Here is a 24,555-nt window from a genome sequence, read left to right on the forward strand (position 1 = left end):
AGGTCTTAGGTTCTTCCCTCAAATCTGAAACATCTAAGAGGGGCAATTGTTCTGAAAAAACATGTAAATCTGAGACTGATTTCATTCAAACGCAATACCAAGTACCTAGCTGCTACGATAATTACAGATCAAAATAACTTAATTTTAAAGCTGTTGGCATACCGAGGCGACTTGCCCCATATTTGACACCTCGGCCCTCTCCAACCATGCACTATATTTGAAAGACTTCGTTAGGAAACTTAGCCTAGAAATACTCTAAAATTACTGATAGTTTAATTTCTTAATCTTATTCTCTGCATAGCAGACTGGGATTTGAAAACATTAGTAAAGGGTGAAAGAATCGTCTTGTTACGCCATTTTAGAATCAAAAATGTTTTATGTGTTGAAATATGAAAAATATAGAGCTTACCAAATAAAATAGCTCAGTCATAGTCAGATAGGTTACACGTTACGTTCTTGAAGTACATACGAACTGTATTAAGTTTTTATGTAACCAGATTTTTCTTTGTGTGTGTAACCAGATAAAATAATTTTTTTTGCAACCAGAGGAAATAATTTTTTTTTGCAACCAGAGGAAATAATTTTTTTTGCAACCAGAGGAAATATTTTTTTTGCAGAGGAAATATTTTTTTTTCAACCAGAGGAAATATTTTTTTTGCAACCAGAGGAAATAAATTTTCTTGCGACCAGAGGGAATACATTTTTGTGCAAACAGGAAATACATTTTTGTGCAACCAAAGGTAATAAATTTTTGTTCAACCAGAGGAAATATTTTTTTGTGTAACCAGAAAATTAAGTGCCGGTACTATTATTAATTTTCGTCTTTTGCAATGGAAATATTTTCAACATTGATAGAGAAGAGGTCCTAGGTTTGAACACCATGGTCAGGCAATGGTGTGTCATTGTGTTTGTCCCATCAGTAATTTTTCCAGTTTATTATTCACCTTCATCGTCATGTTTAACACAAGTAGCAGAAAATTGACTTAAAATAACAATGAGCGTTTTGTATTTCTGCGTTCAAACGGGAACGAAACCGCATCCCTCTGACTCGCCCCTGACTGAAGAAAGAAGAAAAAAAGCTCCTATTCCCGTTTTTTATATGTCCGTATATCTCGCACGTTTTCACTTAAAACATAAATGTATTCATCCAAAGATTTACATGATTTAAGCGCTCTCGCTGTGTAGGAAAAATTACTTTCTATTAAATATATAGGCTACAAATATCGCCAATGTAACGACGGTCAGCAAATGGATCTCATCCTGGAATAATGCCGCATTACTTCCTAGTTGCTCATCCAATTGATATGCAAAGGCCTCTACTTTGCCCTGATATCTCTTATTCTCCTCGCCGTCAAATGCTTTTATATGATCCATTTTATCCGATATACAAAAGGAGAAGAAAGGCCACAAGTACGTGCTTGGACGTGAAAGCATGGGCTTTCAACCAGTGCAGCGGGGGGCGAGGGTGCAAGGGAGGTAGAGGCAGAAATCTTCCCTTTCCCTTCGAAAACCCGTTTCCACCTGGAACTGTGAGGCGGAGAAAAAGCGAGCTAGGCCGCTGAATGCACAGAGGGACGAGAAGCGCGTGAAAAAAAGTGTTGCATATGAACTTTGGCTTCAACAAAACAATAAATATTGTGATTTAAAATAATAAATAAGAGATTTGAGATTGATTGATCTATCTCTGCTAGACTAGCTACTCCTCAGTGCACGTCACTGATAAAAATGAAAGAAAATCATTCGTTACTTGTTTGTAGCCCATTTTCACGCACTTCTTGACGGGGGTATTTTTTGTTGTTGTTTGTATTTCCTCCAATAGTGAACAAACGCTTTTGACCAGTAGATTCAATTAGTAATGTATGATCCGCACAGTCTGCGAAAAAAGCGAAGCAAACTTGTGCTGGACGTTGATCTTGTTTTTGCGTTGGAAACTTGTTTAAAATGGTTTTAATCTAATCTACAATTCAAGACAGTCAAAAGTTCAGTTTCTGTAATTGTCATTGTATAATTTCCTTACTTGTAGGCATATACTTTCTGACCAGTTAAGCACACAGTGATTTGTAGTTAAATTTGGAAGAATTCAGCACGTCTTCAGTTGATATCCGTTAAGTCCTAGATCTTTATCTGCGGGTCACATTTTTCCTTTAGTGATCTACCAAACTCACCAGCAGATATTTTGTTTGCGCGCATTTACGTAACACTGCAAGTCAACTGGACAAAACACGAATGAAATGACATTGGCGTGTTTCGAATCGTAAAACGGGAAAAACAAAACTGGAATTCAACAAAGTGGAATAGACAGGAGTAATAACAACATTATGTATTGGATTTTCCTAACGGCATTTATCCTGCAGGCGCATTTATTAGAATGTTCCACAGATACACCAACACCTGTAGTTATGTGGCATGGAATGGGTGAGTAGTATATTTATCGATAACGGTTTAGTATGTGAGAAACACATTTCTTCAATTTTGCAGAAGAAACTTCGGTAACGGTTCCGATTGTTTTATGATTTCTCCTAGCACAAAAACTAATTATCGTAGAATTTTGGAAATCATTGTCACACGAAATTTGAACCTTCCTTAAGGTTATGAGCACTGTTTGGATTCGAAAAAAATTATTTATAGTTGAAAAAAAACAACTTGAAAATTACCTTATGCACTTCTCATGGACAAGATATTCTCCGTCGACAAGCGACAGTAAATATCGTAGAAGCGTGGGAATGAATGTAGAAGTGAATCGGGTATATTTTAACAATGCAGGGAATTTCTCCAATTTGTTTGAAATTTCGGATACTTACTAATTTGGGTCTCCTAATCACGAATCTGCACTTTTAAAATTTGGCTCTCACGTATAGAAATTCCTGAATTATGGCTAGCCCCACAAACCATTAACGCATGGTTAGGTTAGGTTAGGAAACATAATTAAATTTTAGGGTCGTAGTAATATCAGGAATATATATATTTCGTTCTTTAAGTATTCGAAACGGAAAATCTTGCCATAAATAATGAGCATTGTCGGTTGCGATGACTGACCCTCGTATTTTGCAAGTTTGACACGTGAGCGCCAAATTTTAACTTCAGATTCGTGATTAGGAGCCCTAATTTAGTGAATATGCCGAATTTCAAACAAAATGGAGAAATTCCCGGTATTGTAAAATCGCTCTGAACCATGTAAAAATTGCATTCGTAGCATGATGAAATTGCAATAAAACAAAAGAAACTTGGGCCCTCATGACTTTAAATAAGGTTCAAATTTCGTGTGACAATGATACCCAAAATTCTACAATAATTAGTCTTTGTGCTATGAGGAATCATAAAACAATCTGAACCGTTACCACCTAACCTAACCTTCTCGGAAATGGTTCGTGGGGCTATCCGTCAGCTACCCATGCACAATGTTTGCACACGTGATGAACACGATAGTAGGTATTTGGCATGAAAAATGAATTTGGCGGAAATAAGAAGAATAAAACCACTGTACGCTGTTCGGAATGCAAATTATTTGTATGCAGAAACCGTTGGAGTTATCAAAATAATGATATTGAAAAGTGACAACATTCGGATCCTTATATTTGAGTCAGTATGTCTTTTCTTACGTATACCTCGTAAGAGTACAAGATACAAATTGAGATTTTAAAGATATTTTGTAAGTTTCTTCGAGGTGTGTTTTCTACATTCGATTGTTTTTTCTGGAGTCGGAGAGAGATTTTGAGAGAGAATTTTGGAACAAATAGTTCCTTTCTAATCCCATATAAGTTTTATGATTTCAATTTGTTTTGAAAAATACGTTGAAAATTTTTGGAAAATGCTTTGATATTTTTGTGAATGGTGAGTTCAATTTTTAGTGCCTTCATTATATGGAAAAGTTTTAATTACTTTTAGAATAATATTTTGATGCATTTGCTTCAAGAGTCTAAGCTTGTAATTGTACGAGAGACTGTCTTTTTTGTTTACTTGTCTTCTAATAGCTAATAGAAATGTCCGAAATGGACATGTTTGCGTTCATGTATATTTCCCCTGATTTCCAGTAAGTGCTAATGTAATTCAACCTCTATTTGCATCAATAATTCACGTAAATAACGTTGGTTTTTATGAGGCGGCACCGAGTGCCGCAAGCGGGATATTTGTGTTGCTATGAGGATGCGGATGACGGAGGGTTAATGAATATATGCAACCTCGTAGTTTCACCTAAAAATGTGGCTTCTCCAATAGCATAGTGGCTATGCTGTGATCTTGTGATCAAGAGGTCCAGCTTTCCATTCTCGGTGGAGGCACAATTTTTACAACAGGCCTAGTTCCTATTTGTCCATCTGAGAATAAAGTGAATTTTAAACAAACTTTGCCACATGAAAATGATCAGAGGTACAAGATGTCCGCATCCGTGAAATAATGGGTCAACGGATCAATAGAGATTTTGATTATGATACGTTTGTGAAGTGCAAAATTATGTACTTGTCGAGAAATGAAATCATTCCACTTTTTTCTAATGGAATGAGAGAGGTATGGGAAATACATGAAAACTGTATGTGAATATATGCATAGCGTGAATGTATGCACCGATTGATAAAGATTAACATGAATATTATTTGAGGCTATACTTTCAGGATAACTTGTTCTAAACTAGTCATGTGATTGTATAGCAACCACATGCGTTACAAATTATAAGGATGGAAAGAGTAGCATCAAATTCTTATAAAACTAGTCATAAAAATAAAAACAGTACTTCCCTTTGAAATACAATACAATAATATTTCATCTTGGAATGAGAGAATCATGCCATCCTAACCAACAACAAACCTGCTTGATGGCATGATCTTCAAATATTATATAAACAGCATCACACACACAAAGAGATTGAACAAAAGAAAACTTCATTTGAAGTCCCCACTTCAACCAAAAATGTTCAATGCTGCTTGTTTTCATGCATGCAGCATTTGTTTTTGCGGTTGCTTGCTGGACTTTGTGTTTCTTTGGCCAGATTTCCCATTATGCTCTGCACCGCTGATGTCAAATTGAATATCATCCATTGACAGGATATCTTTCCATTTTAATGGGAAATGGAGATGTGACTACTTATATGAAGCATATATTGTGACCTTATATGAATAAAGAAAAAAAGGTCTCAGTCATCATTCGCCATGTAATCAACTAGTTGCATTAGTGTTTATACACTTTTTTTTCCTTCTCTCTATATGTAAACAGTATTATTTAACGCTAAAAAATACTCTTACCAACCTAGATTTGTGCTCTGGGAAAAAATATCTTCTGTGCTTAAATCACCCATACATTACTGAGAATCAGAATTGATTTCATACTCTTCTTGTTCTGCCAAATGTGTAACATTCATATATTGTAGACAGACACCCTTTGCAAACACTATTCCGTAATACATTTTAAAGAACTAATTTACATATTTGGAAGTGACAGAGTTTTTAATAATTTTTGAGAAATTTAAGTTTGAAAATATATTTAAAAAGTCACCACAAATTTAGTTGATCTATGTGGAAGATTTTCTTATGTGAGGAATGCTAAAGCAAGCAAGATGACAATTCTAACCCACCCAAAGTGTATAAGTAGTAGCACCGTGAACAAGCACAAAGCTTAAACATATTAAGATATGAACCTGACCTGCCTAACCTATGCAGGTTTTGGGAATGAAGTAATCATGATTTAGAATTTGATTTATGTAAAAAACTTTGCCCTGTATAATGTTAATATTAGATTAAATTAATTGGAACAGGAACGAATAAATCCTTTGAAGGGTTCAAATTATTTCACTGACTGTACACACGCACATTAAACACTTCTTATGGAACTTGATATTTGTAATCTTATATTTGTAATCTTAGGGGACAGCTGCTGCAACCCATTCAGCATGGGAAGAATCAAGTCAATGATAGAGGAGCAGGTTCCGGGAATTTATGTGAATTCCCTCAGGATAGGCAGTGGAATTGTCGAGGTAAGTAGCAGTACGCGTCTGTTTTTATTGCATGGGTGCTGATAATGTTTGCAGGGTGTCTACGAGTCTGGAAATCTTGGAACAGTCAGGGAATTTACTTTTTCTGGAAAAAGTCAACTTTCTACTTGTAGTGCATTAAACGTAGGTTCTTGAGAGAGAAAAAAAATGGGACAAGGAAGAAATTTTAAATGAAATTTATTAAGTAATATCCGTAGTTACAGTAAAAAATTTATGTTAAATATTCTAGGATAAGGTGCCATATTTTGTACTGTTTTCATGTAGAAATCTCCTTCAGTAATTGGCTGTTGAAATTTACTACCGTGTTGCTGCCATATTGGGTTTTGTTTGGTAGATATTAGGATTAATACAGATATTACTAAATTTTACTATAATAAAGTATTAATTATCCTATAATTGTTATTAGTTTTCTTTTAAAAAGAATTCTCTGTTGCCCATTAGTAACAAGTGGCAAGTATTACATAAAAGCTCTCCCTTGATACCCCACAATTTAACAGTCAGTTTTTATTCAGTTTCCCTTCCCATTATTACTGTTCATGTGTGAAGTTAATATTGTAATAACTTGGTTAAGTAGAATTTTAAGTGTGGTGTTTAGCTGAAATAAACCTTCTCACTAGAGTACTGCATTGGACCACTTTCGTTCAAAAATACTGGATCGAATCTCCCACGCTTGATCGTACAGCAATTGTAGTTGAATAATTGACAACGTCCCGCGTTTCAGATCCTAACAAGCAGCACTGTCAACATAAAACACCAACATGGAAGGAAACCACTCTATGCAATTACAATTGTAAATAATAATTCCGTATATTATTGGGCCTCCCCTATGGTGCAGTGGTAGCGTCATTACCTTGTAATCGAGGGGTCCCGGGTTCGATACCCGGTGGAGGCACAAGTGGTTCGGATCCCACTTTAAACTGTAGGTCCAGTCCCGATTAGCCTTACTGTGCATAAAGTGGACTTAAAACACCAACTCAAACCAAACTGTATATTATTATGTAAGGCTCAAGTACAATATATGTACGAAAGTATGCAATATCTACAGCTCGAAATGGAAAATGGATACACATGCTGAAAACGCTGCCTAAGCAATTACAAATATCGTATCACATTGCAACAATTGTTCACTTACCGAAAAGGATAATCATATTCTGCGAAATAATAAAATCCAGTTACAACATCATTGTCCACTTAGCGAAAAGGATAATCATATTCTGCAAAATAATAAAATCCAGTTGCAACATCATTGTTCACTTACCAAAAAGGATAATCATATTCTGCGAAATAATAAAATCCAGTTATAACATTCAGTCGAACATCATTTTAATGTGACAATAATCGTAGAAACATAAAATGTCAGCCTTGGTAGTTTCAGCCCATAATCATCTATTTCATTTTCGCATACTTGGTGAGATATACAAAACTGTATTTTAACATGGAGATGACTTATTTTTCAATTTCACTTCATCTTTTACTTCATGATCCATAGTTTTATCCATTTACCATAGACAAATGATGGAAATAAGTGTACTAACAGGGTTCGAGAGTTTGAATTTATTCCACCCGTTCGAGCATTTTTCGCTCAAGCGTAAAACCTAACAATTCTGCTTGCCATCTAGTGTTGCCCATGCAAACTACTTGCTGCTTGAGCAAAAAAGCTCATTACAGCACTCTACTTGTCACACATGTTTAAATACATTAATTGTCCAAATTACTTTGTTGGGAAAATATTGGTTCATGGTCTGGAAAGATCAGGGAATTTTGTTTTTTATAAAATTGTAGGTACCTTGTGGTTACCTTTTTCTTCTTCATGGTGACAAAAAATGAAATGTACAAATTTGATGGAGTTTTGTTTTCACCACTCACTGTGAATACTGAGGATAGGTTGTACAGTATGAATTTCTAGCACCGTTACATAAGCTATTTTGTACCCAAAAATACAAAGGAATTAAATGTAGAATAGCAACATGTTGCGGAGTTCACACTATCTGGTGAGGATGTACAGGTGATGAAAGGTTAATGTGGTGTGCATGAGACACCGGACAAAAAAGGAAAAGACTTGACAATTGAATGCTTGCATGTGAACCCTCAGCTCTTACAAGTGCCTCACTTCCATCCTTGCAGGACATGGAGAATAGCTTTTTCCTGAACGTCAACACTCAGATTGAGGAGGTTTGTCAGCAGCTGGCGAACGATGGAAACTTGACGAATGGGTACAACGCCATTGGATTCTCGCAAGGAGGACAGTTTCTGTAAGTTGCAAAACAGTTTTCATGAGTTTTATGTGCAACCTGAATTACGAGGGTAAGTAAATATATAAGTCGCAAAATGGAATAGAAAGAAAAGTTGAAATAGTTACCTGATGAAATGTGGTTTATTTTTCAATGAAATCTCCATGAACATTTAGGCACTTGTCCCAGCGTTTCACGATTCCCTCAAAGCCAGCAGCGACAAAGGTTTGTGGTTGGTGTCGTAGCTCCATATCCTGGAACCGGTGACCACCCAGGTGATTCTTCAGTGGGCCAAAGAGATGAAAGTCGGATGGTGCCAAATCTGGACTGTAGGCTGGATGTTCCAGTCGTTCCCAATCTAGGGACCATATGGGAGCCACTGTGCTATTGGCACTGTGTGGACGAGCGTTGTCATTCAACAGAAGAACGCCCATCTCTCAAAGCACCTGGACATTTCCTGCGAATGGCTGACTGTAACTTTGTCAGTGTTCTGCAATACGTGGCTGCAGTGACAGTGTGACCCTGGGGCAGAAATTCCACGAGTAGGATGCCTTTACTGTCCCAAAACACTGTGACCATCACCTTCCGTGCTGACCTTACCATCATTCGAGTGCCATCTTGCCCACTTGGCACTCAAATGATTCACCGCCACACGAGAATGTGACTACTAGTGCCGTATACGATACATGGTGGTGCTGCCACCTACACAGACACTTGTGGAAAGGAACAGTGCAAAGACTGATATTCATAAAACAATTTCATATTGCAGCAATTCGAAGATATTTCATTTTGCGACATATATTGACTTCCCCTCATAATAATGACAGCTTTAGTTAAGTACAATAACACACATTAAAATATTAACATTGCGCAAAATTCTTGTGATCGTGAAGGTGCATGTAATAAAGGTAGATGGAATACTCACATGTCTGTCAGCCATTGGATAACTGGATGAACGCAATGATGGTGGGAACATCATGTCCATGTGGCTGTACCTTAGCTGACTAACGTGAGGATATTCCTCCTCCTACTTGAGGTGAATAAAACATTGAACAATGTTCATAACCTGTTAATCTTCATGATGATGGTAGTTTATTAGTAAAATTATGATTATATTTATAAAAGGAGACAGAGAAACAATTCTGGTTCTGAAATTACCTGCCTCTGTGGCTGAGTGTATGTAATGATTGACCCACAATCTTGCCTCCGAAGTGTTCAGTTCTGAGTCCTGGTTTGCACATGTGTGTTTCTTTGTGTGTGTGCGTTTTCAAATTTTCTTTATTAAAGGGCGAGGTTCAGCCTGTGGCTGAAATTTATTCAAATTCATTGCAGTTAGCAAAGAGGCAAAGGGTGACATAAAATAAGAATAGGAATACATCACAGCCATATAATATTTAAAATATCATTGGAGTTTTATTTATAGCTGTACAAATGAGTTAATTTGCCTGTATTTACTGTACTGTAAAATTCACATCACTATACAAATACAATGGAGCTGGATTTCTGTCATGTAATTGTGATGTACATAGACATTTCATTATTACTGTGCTTTTTTTTTCTGTGAAGAAAGGTTCCTGTTCTCTTTCATTGTTATTGTTACTCGGTTCATTTGTGAAAAACCCAAAATAATATGATTATATGTTCATTAATGATCATGCATCTATGTAGTTACACACGTGTTTGTTTTGTTACTTTCATAGTTTAGCTTAAGCCTGCATCACACGGAACAGGATTTCCCATACATATGCCCTAGTTAGTGCTGGACTGGCTACCAATTTGCTAGTTTTCGCCTCGCACGATACTTATCAGCGTACTTGTCGATAGACTTTTGTTCCCGTACGAGGGAAGTTGTAATGGCGGCCACGTGAGATGTAAACAATGTATCACTTCACATTTATAAAAGCCGATAACTATTCAACCGAGAGGAATAACGTTTCGTATAAAACGTTATTAGGTACAAAACAATGGCGCTGTTTAAATACATACTTTACAATGTTTACTGTACATTAGGGTGTATCGTTTGTAATATTATTGGCCAACGTAGGCTCGTGGAGGGAGCATGGGCCAAGAATGCTTTTTGTTGAATGATCCTATTAATCAGATCTCTCAAGTGGTGTGGGAGAAATCGGGACAAGTAGATCAAATTCCACATACTACATAATGAAGGTGTATGCACCGGTGTGCTTTGGGATCAATAAGGAACCATCGATAACTGACGGAGCCCGACACCTCTGGAATTTGATCCACTTGTCCCGATTTCTCCCACACCACTTGAGAGATCTGATTAATAGGATCATTCAACAAAAAGCATTCTTGGCCCATCCTGAAAATCTCCTGCTCGCTTTAATAACCGACCAAAATCCCAGAAATAAGAAGTTTTGGTTGGCAAAGAATTAAGAAAGCAAGAGGATTGAAAAAAAGGCAAAAGAATTCGTACTTTTGTTTTACCAACCATCAATTTTAATGCAGACCGATACTATGACATGGTTGATTGGGCTTCATGCTCCCTCCACGAGCCTACGTTGGCCAATAATATTACAAATGAAGAAGTAGGTGACTACAATAAAAACAAAAATATAGCAGAAATTCAAGACATCCCCCGCCACACATAAGGAGTGGAGCGACTTGTGAAAATTATCACAGAGGCTGCTTCTTCCGTTGTCGGTGCCAGCGCACGTGATGGCTACATCAAAGCGAAATTGGAATCTAGAGAACATATGCCGACATTTCGAACAAAAAGTGACTATAAAGTTCAAGGAGAAAACTAGAAGAAAATCTTGGCCTGCCCCTTAGTAAAATTATGTTTGCCAACATCATTTGGGTGGGTGGAGCTCGCAGTCCAGCCACCTCCTCGTGGTGAGCTCTGGGTTATTTTCAAAGCATAATAAGCTATGAAAATAAGCGAAGCGCTGGACAGTAATTGAGGAACTGTTAGCAATTAGAAAGCCAAAATATTTTATTTAGTCTTTTATATCGGAAAACCTTCGAATAAAACACAGTCGAAACCAATTGGAAACAATCAATAGAAAAATATGGAGTTTTTAGCCTCAAATTGACAATTTTTGACCAAAAGCATACGTAAACAGCATAGGAAACCACCCCTAAGGCACGAATGTAACATATTTGCCATAAACAAAACAATAAACGACCATAATGCAGAAAAAAAACAGATGAAATAGCCAAATAGTGACATTTTTGTGAAATTGTTGTGCGTGTTGCATAACCAAATCACTATCAAAACTTCAAGGTCGATGCGCGCCACCTAAACGACCTCCAAAAAATCTGAAAAAAATCAGACGTGTTTTTGGTCACAAATGGCCACTTTTCCGCACTAGCCACCTTAACATTTCGAAAAAAAGTTTTTTTCAATACACCCTACTGTACATGTATAGAAGATTATTTTAGTTGTTTCAAATGTAAACACCGTGCACTCAGCATAGATAGTGTAACTCAATGTGCCTTTCATGCTGTATACGTTATACATTACTGGAGTAACACTCAGAAACCACAGACAAAAACACTCCTTTGCACACTCACAGATTATCTTCACATGGCAAAACTTTGCTCTGATTGGCTGTTCCCACAGAATCCAGTCAAGGAAATCAAGTAGCAATTAGAACATGTCCTATTCCTCCAAACCAGTCAAGCAGTCAGCCAGGCGGCCATTATTGCTACCTAGCAAGTTAGTTTAGCGCCAACTAGGGCATTCCTACTAGATATCCAGTTCCGTGTGTTAGGGGCTTTAGTTTACTTAGTGTCATTAGCTTTATTCCTCGGCAGAGCACAACATGCTACAACAACAGAAGACCCAGATTTGAATCCCAGCCTGGGTATTCTTTGCGAGTGTCCCTTCATCAATTTCATCATATCTTCAACCCTCCTTATCTTCGTGAATAGCCAAAAGTGGCAGAAAAAGCGAAATAAAATAAAGTAAATCAATCGAATGAATCACAAAAAGTGCAAGTATGGCATATTGTTGCGTACCGCCAAAAAAGCACTGCCAATTTATATCGTACTATATTTGTTTGTTTGTTTGTTTGTTTGTTTGTTTGTGTGTGTGTGTGTGTGTGTGAGTGAGAGAGAGAGAGAGAGAGAGAGAGTAAGTAAGTATCAGGCTGATATTCCCGCATGTGTATTAAACTGATGGAATGCATTACTTTGCCTGTAGGAGAGCTATAGCACAGAGATGTCCGTCCCCACCAATGCTCAACCTGGTATCTATTGGAGGACAGCACCAAGGTGTTTACGGCTTCCCCAACTGCTACTCTGCAGAACACAAGTGGTGCGATGTCGTGCGTGAGCTTCTGAATATTGGAGCTTACGTCAGGTAAGATGGGATTGTTATTTCTCTCTAGTTATGTTGGTGAAATTGGCTTTATTATATTGTGGAGGAAATGAAATATTAAGGTATCATTGATTAAAAAAAAATAGGCACTTCTTTTTTGTTCTCTCATCTGATTCATTGAGGGCCTCCCCAGTGCCTTAGTGACAACATTGTCGCCTTGTAATCGAGGGGTCTTGGGTTCGATACCCAGTGGAGGCACAGTTGTTTGGATTCAACTTTAAACTGCACATCCAGTCCTGATTAGCCTTTCACAGAAAGAAGCTCCCAACTCATCTCTCTCATTGGATCATAACCAGTTAAATTTTAAAATTTAAACTACAAATAGAAATTGCTGAACACAGAGAATGTTACTAATCAGAATATGCATTGCATCCCTGATTTTTTTTATTCTTGGATTTCATATTTTCCTACATCATACATTTTAATTTTATGCCTGGTTAAAGCTGCTATTTAGCCACCTTGTAGTTATATTTGTACAGGGAGGTTATTTCAGTCGTTCACCGCCAGCGTGACGGCCGTTCCGCGGACTCTTCATGCAACAGGTCCCGGCAAATTGCGTTCAGGAAGTCCGTAACAGAAACCGCTTGTTTTGTAATGTTTCCACTTTTCACAATTACAGTTACAATTACAATTGAAATAAGCACGTACCTTGTCGCACGGATGCAGGAAAAGGTGTCCTCCCAAATACAAATATTTCCGGCACCTTATTTCTGACATCTAATCTTAGATTAGACATCGCTACTTTATCCTCAGTTGACAGAAAGGGAAGACAGCATCCCGGCGCATAAAGCAAACCGAGAGCGTAAAATGATATTTAAAAGTAATAATAATGATGATCACTAACCTCCTGTGTTATAAGAGATGTTGAAAATGACTTCCTTCAACAGCAATACAACACGTTTCTTAGGTTCAAGAGATCCTGTCTATCGTAATCCCTGACCACTTTTCTGCAAGAATTCGTTTTCACGTAATTATCGTACATATAAACTCTATGTTCAAGACTATATTTGTTTAACGACATAAGTAATGAATGAATAACAATTAACACACAATAAAGCACTGGCCACGAGTAAGCACATTACAATAACACAGTATAAGCATCACGCGTACTGATAAATGAACAGAAGTGAACATGAACGTACACTGACGTCTGGTAGCCGACAGTGTTGCTAACCATTTTTCGGCAATGTCCCTACAGACGTAGTCAAAATGTCCCTACAACTGACCAAATGTCCCTACGCCAAGTAAAGTGACTAAAAAAAAAACACCTCATGAGCATGCAAACAGAAGATAAAATATACACATTTACTTACCAAATCTTTCTGCTCGGTGCTTCCACAATTAATGAAGGAGCGAATTTACAATACAGGACCTCTCCCCGATTTTTTGTAATATTTCGCATACTCACTAATTGAGGCCTCCTAATCACGAATTTGAAGTTAAAATTTGGGGGGTCACGTGTAGAAATTGCAAAATAAGTGACATTGAGTGGTCCTCGATCGGCACGATTGCTTATTATTTACCGGAAGATTTTGTGTTTCCAATACTTAAAAAACGAAATATACTTTCCTGATATTACTACGACCCCAAATTTTAACTATGTTTGCCTATCCTAACCTAACCTAACCGTACCTGAATGGTTCGTGGGGCTATCCGTCAATGGTTTGTTGGGCTACCCGTGCATGTTTTTTTCGAGCCCAAATTTTAACTATGTTTGCCTAACCTAACTTAACCTAAACTTACCGAGAATGGTCAGTGGGGCTATTCCTGAATGGTTTTGCGGTAATTGTGATTACGAACCGATAAAAAATATTATTTTCGTAGCACGTTCATCATCGAAGACGCCATTTTCGTATCCTGCAATTTTATGATTGATGTACTGTTGCCAAATTTACCTGTAATCAAATCAGTTCTTCTACATCGTGATTGTCGCTGTCACATGTAAGCACGTTCTTTGGGCAATATACTGAAATCCATAAGTTTATTAATTAGCCCACAGCCATCCTCCTGCACACTCCACCTAACAATCTGTACAACATTAACAACTTTTTTACTGTTCTCTTCCGCCATTCTTACACGATCCATGCTCTCCAAGTATGAAATCAACAGTGTGGCAACGCTGTAGACAGCGTAACTAATTTTAATTTGTTCATATCAACAAATATGGCTACCATACTTGTATACGGAGAATCATTGCGAGAATTGAAAAGCTTATTTTACAACTTCTACACGTTAATGAACATTTTTTCCCCCTCACCCCAACATGTTAACTTGAGATAAATAATCACGAATAATTATTTCGTGAGTATAAGACGTAGCATAGAAATTACAGAAGGGTCCGGTATTGTAAATTCTTGCCTTAATGAATAATAGGGGTGTGCGGGACAGAATTTTTTGGGTCGGGACGGGATCGGGACGGTAATTTTTTTAAATCCCGACATTCGGGACTGAAAAATTTGCAATTTCCCGACCAAGTCGGAAAATTTTCTGGACGGGAAATGTTCGAAATTTCCCGAAGCACTGGAAATCTCGAATTTTACAAGTCATTTTCACTTTAAGTGATTGTTTTTGCATTTCTAGAATAAAAACTTACAACTTTCGATAAGTTCCAGAAACTTACAAGGCAGAAAACGTCGAGAATTAACGACTTTTTAAAGTAAAGGATCCCGCACAACCCTAATGAATAACGTTGAGTCGTTTACTGTTGATTATGTTATTTGAAGTCATACATGCTGCTGCTGTGAAGAGATAGATGTTGGTTGGTGATGCTGTATTTCCTGCATTCTTTAACAATTTTGGTCCCATTTTATTTCCCTTTTTTGTTTTTGTATCACTTAACATTGAAAATATTCTTTCCGTTTCCGCTTTAGAATGTGGCAATGTTAGCACTATTTTCGCGAGAGTGGAAATGTTTTCAAAAAGGAACTTGCCTTGAACGTTTTTGGTAACCGATAACATGTTCCAAAATTCTGATGGAGATCTGTTAGTTAGTTCTTTTTTCTCCTCCTCGCTAAAGTATCCAGATAAACTAATTCATAAAATGTAATTTACCAAGATTGAAAAAAGTACCTACGTTTTCCCTCATTTGGCAAAATCTGTCCCTACGTTCCTACGCGGGCGAAATTTAGTGAAAAGTCCCTATGCGTAGGGACATGTCCCTACGGTTGGCATCACTGCCGACACGTGCAGTATGAAGCACCCTCTCGCGGCTGACAACTCACCCAACCCCCGATAAGCTGCAGGCGCTGTCGCGACAACTGAGAATAAAGTAGCGATGACTAATCTAAGATTTTCTGTCAGAAATAAGGTGCCAGAAATATTTGTATTTGGGAGGGCACCTTTTCGAGCATCCTTGCGACAAGGTACGTGCTTATTTCAATTGTAATTGTAACTGTAATTGTGAAAAGTGGAAACATTACAAAACAAGCGGTTTCTGTTACGGACTTCCTGAACGCAATTTGCCGGGACCTGTTGCATGAAGAGTCCGCGGAACGGCCGTCGCTCTGGCGGTGAACGACTGAAATAACCTCCCTGTATATGGTACTGGCCTTTCCAACGAAGTATTTCCTTTTCAGCTGGATTCAGAATACGCTGGTGCAAGCGGAATTTTGGCACGATCCCTTGGCTGAAGAAAAGTACAAAGAGAAGAGCATTTTCTTAGCAGATATCAACAACGAAAGGGTAGGTTGTGGGTCGGATACCCTATTCTACACCCTCGAATTTTGAAAAAAAAAAAAAAAAATTCATTATGAAGATTATGTGATCCTATTTGTGAATTAAAAAAAAAATGGAGCGCGGAAAGAAGTATTTACGACTGTACAGCCGTTTAAAGTTGCGATTTTGTCGTTTGAAATTGTTGAGTCCAAATTTCCCACCGGTTCTGGGCTCCGCCCCTGGGGTAATTGACTTACCACCCCCTACTGCTACCGTGGCCCCGCCTTTATCTATAGAGTCGCTTTTAAAGGCATGTTAGAAATTGGCTGAAGTCACCTGCCCAAAACACTATTTCTCACTGTTTTCCGCATTGACACATGCAGATACAAAAAATGAAGGCTAAAATTAAACCAAAGAAGGTAACTTACCTCTTTTTACCAAGGCCAGGTTTTGAATTGTGGGTCGAAGTTCAATTTGTAATTCCAAAAATGAAGTAACTCCTACGTTGAAAGTCCTTGTTGTCCTTTTCCACAGAATACCAACCTCCACTCCCTTCCCATCATAAAAATTAGAAGTCGCAAATTATCCCATCCCACAAGTCATTTAGAAAAAAACAACCCTCCCCTTTACGGCATGCAGTTGCCAAAAAGAAAATATTATTTCCAATTTCTGAAGTCGCATAAATGAAATCCAATGTCTGAAATGTCCAATCTGCCAATATATCACACAAATATCATATCGCAATCGCAAATGTTCCTATTGCACAAGTCAATCATAAGAAGAAAAAGAAGAAAATCAGATGTGCGCCTGTGACATCAATCGATCATCCGAAATCTTCAGACTTGCGCCTGTGACATGAATGCATCATTCACCATCAGAAAGTTCTGAAAAACCTTTTTGACGTTACGCAAGGAATTTTAATTTCATAAAAAACGTAAATTTCGTATCACGTAGATCTAAAAAATTACTTTCCGCTCTATTTAGAAACATTGTTTATTATGAAGAACTAATTTTTGTAACGAGAATATTTGAAATGTGCGAAAAATCGAGGGTGTAGAAAAGGGTACCGGAGCCAAGATAAGAAATATAAATGTCCTCAACTGTCAGCAGCAGGTCGATAATGTTGTCAACAGTGTCATATTCTGAAAATTTGACCTGGTTTACTAAAGAAGTTCTTATTTTTTGTATATATTCATTTGATGCCCCATTTAGATTAATTATGTGTAATAAAAATAAAACGCCAATGCATGCATGCAAGTAAATACAAGAATCCAACAACTTCAAAATTTCTGTCAATTTCAGTATTTTTCATTTTTACCCAAAATTGGACCTAGATTTCCCTGCACTAAGGGAGAGTTCTCTTCATGTTGCAACACTGCCTCTGCAAAGCTTGGAACAGAAAGCAGGAAGGAACCATCAGTTTTCTCCTGCCAATGCTGTTGGAATGTCCTCCTCCGTAGCCGAGCGGGTTAAGGCGTTCACTCGTCTTGAGATCGTTCGCTGCGGGACGGCGTAGGTTCGAATCCGGCTGTGGTCGGAATTTATTCGGCCTACGTATAGGGCCGGTGGCAACCCACCATCGTGAGGAAATTGTGGAGCTCCGAATGAGTGAGCGTAACCTGGTCAAGAAGACCTACAACAACGGCTGGGGGTTCGTCGGGCTGATCACCCGTCGCCCCAATACTGGTCTGAGACCTCCACGCTATAACAGGTGACGGATGAACAGTGTGGGAGGGAGACCAGCAGTCAGTAGGTAAGCCAAGGCCCTTCAAGGGCTGTAGCGCTGTGGGTTATTATTAATGCTGTTGGAATATTTTCAAGCATTGAAATATGTAGATTTCTCAGAAAATTTTCTAATTTTATTTTGGGCCAAAAGTTAACAAATTACAATCTTTTAATGTTACAATACATGAATGATCCTATTAAGATCTAATTTGCATAATTATGATACACCATGGCAAGTTTGGTGTATAGTATATATGTTGAAATTTTAAATAACATATCTTTTTTTCCACTGAGATATCAAATTTCTATGTTTTTAAGTTCATTTTTATTGTTTTAGGGAGAAAATATTTTATTGAAATTGTATATTTCAACTAAAAGAATTAAGATACATATATTCAGGTCCTCATTTCACAGTATGTAAATAGGCAGCTGTTACTGGGATTTATATCATGATACATGAAATTCTCATATTCTTTTATCGGTTCAAATATTCATTGACAGTGTTAATAATTACATGTTTTGACTTCAATACTTATATTTAAACCACTTTCAATAGTATTGCTTTTCACCAAATGTCTAAATTTTCATGCTTAAATTTAAAAACAATTGAACGTCAGTGTTTTTATGATATGCTTGTTAGTGATAATCTGTGAGGAGCTGGTAACATTGAATTGGTTAGTGATGAATGGTGGCAAAGAATAGAACCTTGATATTTTGTAGGCCCCTTATTTAGCTGAAACTACAGAATTATAGTAGAAAGGTTTGATCTACAATATTAAAATACATTTTTACATCAAGAACAACAACTTGTGACAACAGATAAAGCATGATGAGCTGCTATAGTTGTCAATTCCTTCATTTGTACTGCGTTAGTAGTGATGCAAAGGAAGCCTGACATCGCCATCTTTGAAGACAAACATCTAAGTATTATCCATAAGCATCCGGGTGCACAGTTCATGTTCAATGTTTATACTTGCAAAATTGGTGTTCTTTAGTAAAACTTCTGTAGAGTTATTAATATATTTATCATGATTAATGTTATTACAAGTGTCTTCTCCCTAAGCTCTTGTACTGCTTACAGGCTAGGACACTCTTTGAGCTTTTGATTGGTCACATATATTTTAAAATGTGTGCATTGACAAACTGGTCCAATCACATGTCTTCTTTCCATTGAGTGTTATATGCAGAGTGAAAAGTAATTCACAGCATTGCAGTGTTGTTGTAAGGCTGGGTGAAATTAATTTAAGATTTCCCTATTATTTTAGCATCAGGTTTCACTGGATTGAGGAAATTCAGAGTCTTGGGTTTATTTTGATGTTATACACTTTGATCCTTCAACAAAGTAACACTTGTATGTCTCAGCATTACGATACAGGTTAAACTAACACTTTAACGTGACACCATGTTTGGTGCCTAAGAAATATGCATTAACCTGAAGAAGGAGGCAGTTTAGACCTCTGAAATGTTGTTTTGACCGACCAATCGTACTCACATATCTAAGTAATTGATCTTAGATCTTTTTTAAAGTTCTTCATTTTTTAGCTGTGAGTAATATGCACATCACAATATGTTTATAAGATAATACATACAAATGACAGAAATATGTCAAATTGTTAAATTTGTAAGAAATTTGAAACTTACATGTTCTTAAAATTAAAATGCTTTGCCATTTCATGCAGTGGCGCCATCTTATGTGAGCCCATGGGACCCGAACCCACCAAATCATTTGTAATGTTGTTGCTGTTATTATCGTAGCGTACCTCGAAATCTTACGAACTCTTCAAAGGAACTTTTTGCGTCGCATGGAAAGGACTGTGTGATTTTTATTGTTTTATTTTATTGCCCAAGATATATGTACACATATAATGGACATTCAATTTTAATATTCCACCACTTATGTATTTATAGTGGACTAAGTTGTTTTTTTCCACATATTACGAGTGTACTCAATATCTATTCATATTAATTGACGGTGTTGGAAAACATTTTTGTGGGTATTTTTTTAGTACATAATGCATTTTAGCATTATTCAATATTCTATAATATATATTTTTAATATTTATTCATATTAATGGATGGTGTTACTTTCATATATACATACAGTAAAACCTGTCTATCCCGGAACATGATAGTTCCGAGCAAAATTTTCCGTCTTAACAGTTTTCCTTCTTATACAGGGTTGACTTTAAATACAGTATAGAGCGCTGCAGGAAATAATGGAAAGACAGTTCTACATTTCGCATTACTTATAATGTAGAGTACTAATGCATGTACGTACATGAATAAAAATGCGATAAAGTCGCAATAAGCATAGCAGAGATTACAATTATGTAACTACACAACATGTTGGTACACTTTTTACAGTATTGTAAGAACATACAGTACATACTTATGTATCCAGGATCGCTGGCGTCATAGTGCGATGTGCGTAGAGGGAAAGTGAAAGATTGAAAGATGGAATAAGAGAGGTGAAGAAAGATTGAGATAAGTAAAGAAAAAGAAAGAAACAAAGAGAGATAACAAGAAAAGTAGAAAGATGACGAAAGAACAGAGGAGAAATAGACAAAGAAAGGTGGAGAATGAGGTTAAGAGATGAAAGAAAGAAACTGAATCGTAACAGCTATGAGTACTGTAGTGCATTCTTTCATATCGACAATGTTACCGATAAGCGAGTGGCAACAATATTGCATTGTTTTCTTGCGAGCAAAAAACTTCTTATAGAGGTTCCGGGATATGCAGTTTTTACTGTATGTTATTCTCTGAGTAAGATTAAAAGACGAAGATATGTGTGTGCTTTGGTATCTATATTTTCATATGAATTTTATGGTGTAAGCTCACCGTTGACGTGCTTAGTGTTCAGTCCTTTGTCTTTCATTATAATGCCAGGTTAGGCTTTCAGTGCTACGACAAAGGTTCAGTGGTCTGTAGCGCCTCCAAACAAGCGCCAGTTCATTGTTCTCTGTTGTCATGGCATACCTTCCAAGATTCTTTTACATGAGCTGATGTCACAGCTGGTAGCCAGTGTTGATCAACATTTCTAGGAAGGCCTTGCTTTTGTGTTTTGCTTCACTCAGCAAAAGCAATTATAGTAAGCATGCTTTCGTTTCATTCATACCTTACCCACCAAGCTTTGGCATTGGACTTCTGTTTTGATTGCAATTTATGATTTTTCAATTTTTAGTTTTAATTTTATTTTATACGGTGTTGGTAATTTTGTTTTATTGGAGTGTTTTATTTCTTTGCTAATAAATCGACCTTCCGAGGGACTGGATCGGCAAAACTGCACTTTATCTTAATTTTCAAAATTCAAAGGATTTTTTTTTGACCAGTAGGGCACCGTAGCGTACCTCTTATTTCTGAGTTACGCTTTGCCTTGTAGAAGGCAGCTACAGCAGAGGTAAAGTGCAGTGAGAAGGGGAAAAGGAGGAGGAGTCTGGGTTGAGAGCATGCTTGAACAGGACGGTCGGTGGGAGTTGGAAAAGTGAACAGAGGTCTGAAAGTTGTCTGGGGGAGAAGTACAGAGGTTAGGACAGTTGAGTTGAAGTTTGGGAGACAGTTTTAAGAGAAATATGAATGTGTGAATGAAAGTCAACTTTTGAATTATCGATCATCTCTTCGAGAACGAGACAGGTAATATCCTTTTCTATCAAACCTAACCTAGCCGATGCAGTCTTAAGTTCATTTTAACCTGAAAATGTGAGAGATGCCATTCATTTAAAAGGCTGTGTAAGTTAAGTTTTATCTCGGTACCACCTCAGATGAAGAATGCAGCATAAGCGAGTGCTTGTGAGCTAACATAACCCCTATGAACCTGTAAGGTTCTATACGTTGTTATTATATTTGTTAACGTGATTTGTGGTGGAGTGCTTGTTGAAATCAGTAAATACTGTAACAGTTTTTTTAAAAAAATATGTTAGTGTGCATTTTTGTTGGGCATTAATAGTATTATACATGGAAGGGGAATTCATGATATTTTTTGTGAACTTATAATTGAAGTGTTTGAGCCCACCCAATGTTTTTAAAAAATTTAGCACCCCAGATTTCATGTGCTATGTATACATATTTAATTTATGAACATTTAAATAAATAACATTTGCTTGCACAAATCACGTTTTTATAGCATCATATTTTTCCCCCCATATTACACAATTACCTGACCATCATTTTGACACGTACCTGTGTATTACTAACCTCTAGCCTTTCACTACATCATATCACTTCTTCAGGAGGGCTGAACAAGATTAAAACTTACGAGATCATTTTATGGTTAAAAGTTGCAAAATTGGTGAAACTTGATAAAAAGATATGTTACAACAAGAAGTTGCCCTGTCAAAATTTTTCCCTCTTCCTGTTTGGCTGGCAACTCCATATGTCAAAGTGAATGGCATTTATCAGTGGCGTATCCTGTATTTTCTTAGAGCATGCTGTACACAATTTTTTTAAAACACATATATTATGGAATGGGGGATAGCATTATAAGTTATCAATAGTTGACGATTTGCACATTAACATTACTAAATATTGCATAACGTATAAAGTAATGAAATATGGATAATAAAAGTTAAAAACTCACCAGGTTTGAAGTCTGATGTGGAAGTCTTCATAAAATCACTTGATATTTATAAACAGTTTATATTTACATTGGAGATTGACAGTATGACCAGAGAGATTTTTCATGTCTTGAAATAGAAACCAATATTACGTTTAAATTGCTAAATCAATCCTTAGTCCACACACACTTGTTCTATCAACACCAAACAATAGACAAGGCCGACAGAACAACCTCTGCAACATCACAACCTGCTAACCAGCTAGTTTTCTTGTATTGCGCAGTTTGAAAATGTCTTACATACTCCTGTTTCTTATCCTTATGATTACTACACAGGCCAGTTAAAGAAGGGCAAGGTCTTATCATTTTTAACTATTTCTTGTTTTTCCTAGAAAGAGCGAAAGTTGAATGGTTTTTTAATTAGGTCCTGTATCATACAGTTTGTTTAATTTTCTGTCATTTTTTTAAATATTTCGGGAAAATACTGTACTAAGTCATGTGGAACTTTGAAAGAGGCCGAGAAATAAAAATAAACCAAACTTTAAACTAAATGTGCATTGCACTGTACCTCCAAGGAGAAAAATCAATTGCTACCACTTCTCTGTAGCTGTCACCTTACCGCATGCAGCCAATGCGATATTCACGCATTGTGAGGGGGGAAGAAGCATGCAAGCAGTGCTCGCCCACGTTAAAATCTCCCTTCACTGATGCAGTCCATCCGACAGCATGCTCTGCGACGACGTTAATGAGCATTTCTACATTCTAATTTCTTTATACAGGAGAAGTATTTATTTTACACGAGAGTGCTCAACTAAGCTTATATTACATTTCTTGGGTCTGAAGTGAAAGTAATAATTCTTTTCGCACAATTGACGCATGCACCCAGAAGCTCATCATGTAACAAATAATAATCTCTCTTCCATACAGGAAATCAATGAGACGTACATTACAAATCTATTGAAGTTGAAGAACTTTGTGCTTGTGATGTTCAACAATGACACCATGGTTCAGCCGAGGGAGTCCGAGTGGTTTGGGTTCTACGCTCCTGGGCAGTCGGTGGAAATCGTCCCTCTGCAGGAGTCCAAGATCTACACAGAGGTAAGCAATGGTTGGCCCAGCCTTATGATGAAGATTTCATACTGGAAACATTTCCAAACTTTAAAGTTGCTGAGAATCCCCCTTAAGTTGTAGCATCATGCAGTTTCAAGTGGTTTAGAGAGTCGTTGGCACGGAGTCAGTCATATTTGCTGGTATCGCCACTGATTTATTCTTGAAAGCCTTGAAGTGTTGGGAATCAAAACTGAGTTTGCCTCTTTGGTTGAACACCACATTGGAGGGGCTTGACATACAGTACAGTGCCGCCACTGCACGTTCCTGCAAGCCCCAGCCTGGGCATGCATATGTGTATGTGTTCTTTCATCAGTTATATGTTATCATCATATGTTATCATATGTTATCACCTAAAGAGCAGAAAGGCAATAGAAAATAAACTTCAAATTCACGTTTATTCAAAGTTTAATGTCAGTTTTATCATTGGTGAGAACTACCTCTGAAGTGGAGGCATTCATTGTAATGTTTGACTTGTAAAAACAACTTGCAAGTAGCTTCCTTACTTTCCTGTAGATGGCAGTAAAGACTAACATACTTCTGGTGAACTGGTTAAAACAGTTTATTCTATCACCAATAGATGGCATTTATCAGCAGCTTAAAGTCATCCAAGCCAGGCTTCCATGACGGAGTGGTTATCACAGTGGGCGGCTATAATACCAGAGGTCCCAGGTTTGAATCCCGTCCTGGGTATGGGTGTTCTTTGTAAGTCTTCCTTCATCAGTTTCGTCACCCCTCATCCTCATCTTTGCGACTAACCAAAAGTGGCAGAAAAGAGTTAAATAAACCAAATCAATCAAAGTCATCCATGCATCGAATGTATATGTGTACATCAAACCACTATTAGCACAGAAACTTGAAATATTAACAAAAAAAATTTACAACTGAATTTGAAAATTCAGGTGCCAGGTGGAAATGTTCAGGTGCCATGGCGACCAGGTGTTCTGTATTTATCTACGCCTGC

At 37.2% G+C, this 24,555-nt stretch overlaps 1 protein-coding gene across 1 annotated transcript in view; it reads left to right on the top strand.

Moving 5' to 3' along the window:
• Positions 1-1,978: 1,978 nt before the first annotated feature.
• Positions 1,979-24,555, top strand: part of Ppt1 (Palmitoyl-protein thioesterase 1) — a 29,070-nt gene continuing 6,493 nt past the window's right edge. Inside the window, exons 1-6 of the mRNA XM_083144073.1 lie at positions 1,979-2,415; positions 5,853-5,962; positions 8,105-8,232; positions 12,380-12,538; positions 16,132-16,237; positions 23,412-23,582. Coding sequence (XP_083000199.1) covers positions 2,319-2,415; positions 5,853-5,962; positions 8,105-8,232; positions 12,380-12,538; positions 16,132-16,237; positions 23,412-23,582 — 771 coding nt within the window. The 5' untranslated portion in view covers positions 1,979-2,318. The remainder of the gene's footprint in view (positions 2,416-5,852; positions 5,963-8,104; positions 8,233-12,379; positions 12,539-16,131; positions 16,238-23,411; positions 23,583-24,555) is intronic.

The sequence above is a fragment of the Lepisma saccharinum genome, chromosome 22 (genome assembly GCF_977018435.1).
Source record: "Lepisma saccharinum chromosome 22, izLepSacc3.1, whole genome shotgun sequence".
Lineage (NCBI taxonomy): Eukaryota > Metazoa > Arthropoda > Insecta > Zygentoma > Lepismatidae > Lepisma > Lepisma saccharinum.